The sequence below is a fragment of the Leptonychotes weddellii genome, chromosome 16 (genome assembly GCF_054177405.1).
Source record: "Leptonychotes weddellii isolate Sample4059 chromosome 16, ASM5417740v2, whole genome shotgun sequence".
Classification (NCBI taxonomy): domain Eukaryota; kingdom Metazoa; phylum Chordata; class Mammalia; order Carnivora; family Phocidae; genus Leptonychotes; species Leptonychotes weddellii.
The window spans coordinates 44957361-44964721 of record NC_138384.1 but is presented as its reverse complement, the minus strand read 5'-3'; the positions used below and the strand labels follow the sequence as shown (position 1 = coordinate 44964721).

General features: G+C 55.4%; 2 protein-coding genes across 9 annotated transcripts in view; one reads left to right on the top strand and one right to left on the bottom strand.

Moving 5' to 3' along the window:
* Nucleotides 1–7361, top strand: part of LIG1 (DNA ligase 1) — a 192760-nt gene that overhangs the window by 142622 nt on the left and 42777 nt on the right. The gene's annotated exons all lie outside the window — the stretch shown is intronic.
* Nucleotides 4574–7361, bottom strand: part of BICRA (BRD4 interacting chromatin remodeling complex associated protein) — a 64657-nt gene continuing 61869 nt past the window's right edge. For all 8 annotated transcript variants that reach the window (XM_081807200.1, XM_081807199.1, XM_081807205.1 and 5 more), the window contains one exon: nt 4574–6663. In XM_081807200.1, the coding sequence (XP_081663326.1) occupies nt 5570–6663 (1094 nt within the window). In that variant the 3' untranslated portion in view covers nt 4574–5569. The remainder of the gene's footprint in view (nt 6664–7361) is intronic.

Here is a 7361-nt window from a genome sequence, read left to right as displayed (position 1 = left end):
TTGAATTGTGCACTTTAAATGGGCGAATGGCTTCTGAAATATCTCAATAAAGCTGAATAGATCGATCAATAGACAGACAGACAGATACAGTTGACCCTTGAACAGTATTCGTTCATGGGTCCACATATAAGTCGATTTTGTTCGAGAAATGCAGTACACTATTGTAAATGTATTTTTTCTCATGATTTTATTTTTTTTTAGAAATAAGCTTTTCTTAGGCTTGAGTATTACATATTTTGAGTATTTATTACAGCTGCTAGCATGACCCTAACTAACAAAGGATTTGAGTGGCTAACGATCGAAGGACTGCAACTTTTTTTTAGAAACATTTTATTTATTTATTTATTTAAGTAATCTCTCCACCCAATGTGGGGCTCGAGCTCACGACCTGAGATCAAGAGTCTCATGCTGTACTGACTGAGCCAGCCAGGCGCCCCTCTTAAGATTTTCTTAACATTTTTTTCTCTGGCTACTTTATTGTAAGAATACATATAACATACAAAATATGTGTTAATCGACTATTTATGTTATCGGTAAGGCTTCTGGTCCACAGTAGGCTAGTCGGTAAATTTGGGGAGAGTCAAGAGTTATATGTGGATTTTCGACTGGGGGGGTCGGCACCCATAACCCCCATTTCTTCAAGAGTCAACTGTATTCTATGGGGTGCCTGGGTGGCTCAGTCATTAAGCATTTGCCTTCGGCTCAGGTCATGATCCCAGGGTCCTGAGCAGGAAGCCTGCTTCTCCCTCTCCCACTCCCCCTGCTTGTGTTCCCTCTCTCGCGGTCTCTCTTTCTGTCAAATAAATAAATAAAATCTTTAAAAAAAATAAAGAGTCAGGGCGCCCAGGTGGCTCAGTCGTTCAGCGTCTGCCCTCAGCTCAAGTCATGATCCCAGAGTCCTGGGATTGAGCCCCGCATAGGGCTCCCCGCTCTGCGGGAGGCCTGCTTCTCCCTTTCCCACTCCCCCTGCTTGTGTTCCCTCTCTCGCTGTGTCTGTCAAATAAATAAATAAAATCTTAAAAAAATAAATAAAAAATAAAAAGAGTCAACTGTATTCTCTAAAGAGGTGTATGGATATAATACATTTTATACATAATTATATAATTATAATACATGATCACATACAATGTATAATGGTATATATGATATATATTTAATCACAGGCCTGGGGCTTAGTGGCGACTAACGTTATTACAGCTAGGAGCCAGGTCCTCTTCTCAAACCTTGACATGGGGCATCTCCTTCCCCCTCGGAGGCGACCCCGGGACTGCTCAGCCCACTGCATCGTGCTCAGATGAGATTTGGGAGGGTCCGTGAACTTGGACATGGAGAGAAACATGACATCTGGATCGCTTGCTGAGATTTCACGGTTTCTGTCAACCGTGAACAACAAAGCACAGTGACATTGGTGGGACCTGTATTATTGCCACGGAGGGGAATGTGGTTGTTTTCACCGCATCGTGGTTGTTTTCACCGCATCATGGTTGTTTTGGGGATTTCCAGTGATTGTTTACTCACCACTGATTAGACCCACCGCTAGCTCTTTCTAATTAGTGTCTTAATACAAGAGCTCTTATTACCGTGTCACAGATTCGTGGGGGGGCTTTAAATACACCGATAGCTGGATTTCAGTATAATTGGTCCCCTTGTCATCCTGCCCTGCCTCATTTTATTTTTATTCTTAATAAGATTTTATTTATTTATTTGAGAGAGAGAGAGATTGAGCAGGGAGGAGGGGCAGAGGGAGAGGGAGAAACAGACTCCCCACTGATCAGGGAGTCCGACTCGGGGCTCAATCCCAGGACCCTGAGATCATGACCTGAGCCAAAGGCAGACGCTTAACCGACTGAGCCTCCCAGGCACCCTGGATGACGCTGCCTCATTAAACATGCTTTGAGCTCTCAGTTACTGGGGCTACTGTCTTGTCTTGCTGTGTCGCTGATCTCTGAATCGGGAAGTCTCCGTGTGACAAGTCTCCCGGTGCCCTTATAGTCTTGGGAGCCCTCTCCCCACGGCACAAACTCACCAAAAAAAAAAAAAAAAATTTCCCCCCCTACCTCTCTCCCTCCCCAGTTGTCAAAACCGGGTGGAGAAATTCTGGCACATTCTACAACATGAATGAACCTTGGAGACGTCATCCCAAGTGAAATAAGCCCGTCACAAGAGAAGAGATACTGTATGATCCCACTCTGGAGGTGCTGAGAGCAGTGGGATCCATCCCGACAGAAGGTGGTGGGCTGGGCTTGAGGAGCGGGAGTCAGCGTGTAAGGGGTTAGATCTTCAAGTTCAGAGGAGAGCCGGTGGTGTTGTTTGCACAATGTGAAGGAAGGTACTGAACGTCACTGAGCAGTGTACTCAGAAATGGTTAAAGCGGTCAGTTTTATGTTATGTATATTTTACATACATATACAAACAAAACAAACAAACAAAACAGATGGAGCAGGTGGCCAGCCAGAAGTTAGGGATGAACTTCGGCCGCGGTCATCCTGCTCTGTGCCCAGGCGACTCTTTTTTCCCCAGATGCCTCAGCTATGGAAGAGGAGACGCCACACGCACCCACCGAGCTGGTTCTAGGTTCTGGGAGCAAGGGTCTATGAAGTTTGGTCCCCAGTTTTGGTCTCCTCCCCAGCAGGGCGGGGGGGGCCCCTCTGGCTCCTGCACTGCCCTCTGGGAAAGGCCATGCTGTTGCCCGACGCGCCCGCCACTTCCCTGGAAGCTGGGTGTGCAGAGGCCAAGATCGTGGGCTTGCAGCCAGACCGCCTGGGGTGCAGTTTCTTCATCCGCAAGATGGGGCTATCAATCCCCATACCGGGGCTTCTGTGAGGATCAGATAAAACATCCTGGGTGAAGGGCTTGAAACAGTGCCCATGGTAAGTGTTCCATAGTTAGTCATCGCTGATTCTCTGCTGGGGCTGCATGCAGTCAACCTTCCAGAACCAATAGGTATTCAACAAATAATATGTCCAGAACCTTCCGCGGCCTTCCAGAAGCCCGCGGAAATCACCGGCAAACTTTTTGGCGCAGCCACGTGGGGTCTCCCCGGAGCTCTCGGGGATCCAAGGATGTTAAGAACTGCGTTTTGCACGTGGGGAAGTAGATATACAGCTAGGAAGGGGGACCGTCTCTCTCTCCGTGGCCCCACATACCAGCTTCCCCGCCACAAACACCCCTAGGGCCTGCAGAGAAACTGGAACATCACCCTGGTCCTGCCGCGTCACCGGGTACCGGGACCTTAGCAGTGGCCTCTTGGGCTGGGCTCCGGGTCCGCACTCGCCCCATCCGTTCCCCACGCGGCCGCCAGAGGGCGCTCAGGAAACCCAAGTCAGCTCAGCCCTCGGCTTAGAACCTTCGCGGTGGTTCCGCCATAGCTCAGCAAAATCATCACCATGAAGCATAGGGTCCTACACCACAGGCCAGCTTTGTTCTCTCTGACTTCACCTCTCATTCCCTCCCTCCCCCTCCCACCCCCCCAGCTTCCAGCCGCATGGGCCTCCTTGCTGTCCCGCAACACTCCAGACATGCTCTTGCCTCAGATGCTTTCCCCCCCAAGAACTCCCTGTGGCTCCCTCCCTCATTTCATGTAGGTCTCTGCTCAAATGTCACCTCCTCAAAGAAGTCTCCCCTTCCCACCCGATCCCGGACGCCTTAATGTGCAGTTACACAGGTTGTTCACTGCACAAAGCACTCACTGAATGGGTGAGAGGAGGCTGGAATCCAGCTCACACTCTGCCCTTCAAAACTCAGTGCCTGGAAGAAAGGGGCACTGCTTTCTAGTTCACACAAAGGCGTCCTAGTTTGGGACTAGAGCCTTGTCCATTCCTCTACCCACCCCCTACCCCCGCCCGAGGAGATGATACGCAGATGTCCTAACCCCCTGCACCTGTGAATGTGATCTTATTTGGAAAGAGGATCTTGGCAGATGTAAGCAAGTGAAGATTGAGATCATACTGGAGTTGGGTAGGCTATTATCCAATATGGTCTCCTTTTAAGAGGGGACACCAATGCCGAAAAAGGATGTAGCCATAGGACCAGGAACACCCGGAAAGTGGAAAGTCGAGGAAGGATCCCCCTGCAGAGTTTCTAGGGGGAGCATGGCGCTGCTGGTGCCTTGTTGTGGGCTGTCCAGCCTCCGGAACGGGAAAGAATAAATCTCCGTTCTTCTTTTTCTAAGATTTATTTATTTACTTTAGAGAGAGAGAGAGAGCAGGTGCATGAGCAGGAAGGGGAGAGGGAGAGAATCTCAAGACTCCCCGCTGAGCAGAGTCCAACGTGGGGCTTGATATCACGACCCAAGCTGAAACCAAGAGTCGGTGGCTTAACCGACTGCGCCACACAGGTGCCCCAAATTTGTCCTTTGAAGCCCCCCCCAGGGGTCGAGACTTCTGCCTGCCATGTTCAGCTGCACCCCTGTGCCCAGAACAGGGCCTGGCACCCCTAATAGGTATTCAACAAATAATATGTGCAATGAACCCTCACAATCCCTTCCCCCACCCAGGTCTGGACCCAACCCCCAGACTTCAAACAACACCCCCCTCCCAAGGACCCAAAAGCAATGGGGCCGAGACGGAGTCAGTACAGTTTTAAAAAAAGGATCAGTTTTTAATTTACAAGAGTTCTAAATGTACAGAATTCTCCTTTAAAAAAATCGTTATACACAATAAATACAGTACAAAAAAATTTATCTTACAGTACTAGTTTTGTCTCGGAGATTTCAAAATCTGGCGCGGGTGGCTGGCGGCAGGAAGAACAGAGGGAAGACTGGCTGGGGAGGGATGGAGGGGTGGGGAGGAAGACCCGGGTTTCCTGTTTTGGAGGTGCTCGGATTTCAGTCGAGGGGCGGGAGGGTTCGAAATCTCTCTCTCTCTCTCTCTCTCTCTTGCTCACTCGAGCACACACACAGGGACACGGGACGCGGAGCTGGACGCACACACATGGATGGGACACAGGTGCCCGCGGGCACAGCCCTCCGAGGTGGGGGTCCGGGACGCTGGCTGACGCCCGCCCTTCCCTGCGTTTCCTTTTACAGCCTGTGGGGGGCGGTAGGGAGAGGCTGAGCGAGGCTCGCAAAGGACCCTCGCGGCTTTGAGCGCCCTCGACGCGTGTGGATCTGTGCGGCCACACGGACAAGCCCAGTACCGGGACACGCGTGAGCAGTGGGTACGACCAGGGTACCTCCATCCCGGGCAAACACACACGTGTTCCCCCCCCCTCCCCTCCCCCACGGAGGGGCAGAGTGTGGCAGGAAGCGGGAAGAAATAGGAAATGACACACCGGGATCACCCCCACCTTTGGCAGGGGGACATTTTACATTACAGCCCCCTCCCCTCAACCCACAACCCCCACCCAACAACCCGGCTGAAGCAGGAAGTGGGGGAGGAGGCCTTTGTGACTCAAATAACTTAGGCAAGAAAAACCGGTCAGGGGATCCCCGGCTCGCGTCCCCCAGGAGGCTGAGGTCAGGCGTGCCCGGCTGCCGAGCTGCCCTATCCCCCCCTCCCCCCCCCGGCCCCCCCGCCGGCGTCCCCGCGTCCGCAGGACGTTGGCCAGGGAAGCGAAGACCAGCCCGGTGTTATCTGTTCAACGTCCTGGCGCCGAGGCCACCGTTGTGACTGGAGGGCGGGTAGGCCTCTGGCCTGTGCAGGGGCGACGGGGAGGCAGGCGGGACGGCCGTCGGGGCGGCGTGGGGGTACGGGGGTGCAGGTGTCCGCCCCGGGGCCTGCTGGAGGTTCAGGATGCTGTCGATGGCGCTCTGGAGGTGTTCCGTGAGCGTGTCGTCCTGCGGGCTGTCGCTGGAGAAGCTGGCCTGGTCCACGTCGGGCGACTCGGACTTGCGCCGCTTGGCGGGGGGCGCCTCCCAGCCGGGGTCCCTGCTGCCGCTGCCCTGCCCGGCGCTGGCCGCGGGCTCCGGGGCGGCCCCCTTCAGCACGCGCTGGTACAGCTCGTCCTCCACCGCGGCCAGCTCGCGGATGAGCCCGCTCGTGGCCTCGTCCACTTTGGTGGGCAGGGGCGCCGGGCTGCTGCCCCGGGCTCTGCCGCTGCCCGCCCCCTCCCCGGCCCCGCCGCCCAGGGCCTCCACGTTCTCGCGGTAGGTCTTCCGCAGGGGCAGCCGGGGGCAGTGGGGGGCCAGGGCCGTGGGCTTGCGGTCAGTGGCGGCGGGCGGCGGGTGGTCCACGGTGCCGTTCATCTGGCCCGGGGCCGGGGGTGGCGGTGGCGGCGGGGGCCGGGGCGGGGGCTCTGCTGCCTTGAGGGCGGCAGGGGGCGGGGGCTGGTGCACAGGGTCCAGGGCGGTGTTGTGGACAACCTTGCTGAGCCCAGCTTCCTGCTTGATCTTGAGCTTGAGGCCGATGCGGCTACGGGCCTCGTAGGTCTTGATGGGAGGGCGGTTGCGGGAGGGCATGGGGCCGTCCTCATCGGCGTCCAGGGAGGAGGCGGCTGAGGAGGAGGAGGAGGAGGACAGGGAGGAGGACGCCCGTGCCCAGGTCACCGAAGGGGAGCCCCCCGCCCCACCGTGCCGAATCACCAGCTTGGTTGGCAGGTGCAGAGGGGGCTGGGTGGGGGCCCCGGACACTGAGGATGGTGCTGGGCCGTGACCAGGGAGCCGGTGTCCCTCGGAAGAGGCAGCGATGGGGAGGCCAAGAGAGCGCGAGGAAGACACATACTCATCTGCAAAGGGGGGGGGGGGCGGCAGGGAAAGCATGAGACGCCTGTGAGGAGCTAAGAGGAGCCCGCATGCGATGGGCATCGACAATCTGCCAGGCCTGGGGGCCAAACCCTTGACTCATCAGACCCTCAGGACGCACTGCTGGGTACCACTCTTTTCAGCGATCCCCAAACCCCCTAATGTGCAAGCAGGAGCTGACGCCAGAGAATGGCCCTTCAATTTTGCAACCACCCCGGGACGCCTGGGTGGCTCAGTCGGTTAAGCGTCTGCCTTCGGCTCAGGTCATGATCCCAGGGTCCTGGGATCGAGTCCCGCATCGGACTCCCTGCTCCGCGGGGAGCCTGCTTCTCCCTCTGCCTCTGTCTCTCTCTCTCTCTGTCTCTCATGAATAAATAAATAAAATCTTTAAAAAAAATGAAAAAAATAAAAATAAATAAATTTTGCAACCACCCCAGTCCTGGCTCTGCTCCCTGCTTTTCTGTCCCCCTGGGGGTGGTGGGATGTCCCAGCCAGAATGGAGTGGAATGGACACACAGGGACGGAGGAGAACAAACTCAGTTCTCTCCAGTTCCAGAGCCCGGAGGTCAGGGTAGGCCCTGCCACTGCAGGAAGGTGGGGTGGAGAAAGGTCAGGCCGTGCACCCTGTCTTCCTGCCCCCAGGTTGAATTCCACTGCAGGGGCAGGAGCTGGGGACCTCTCT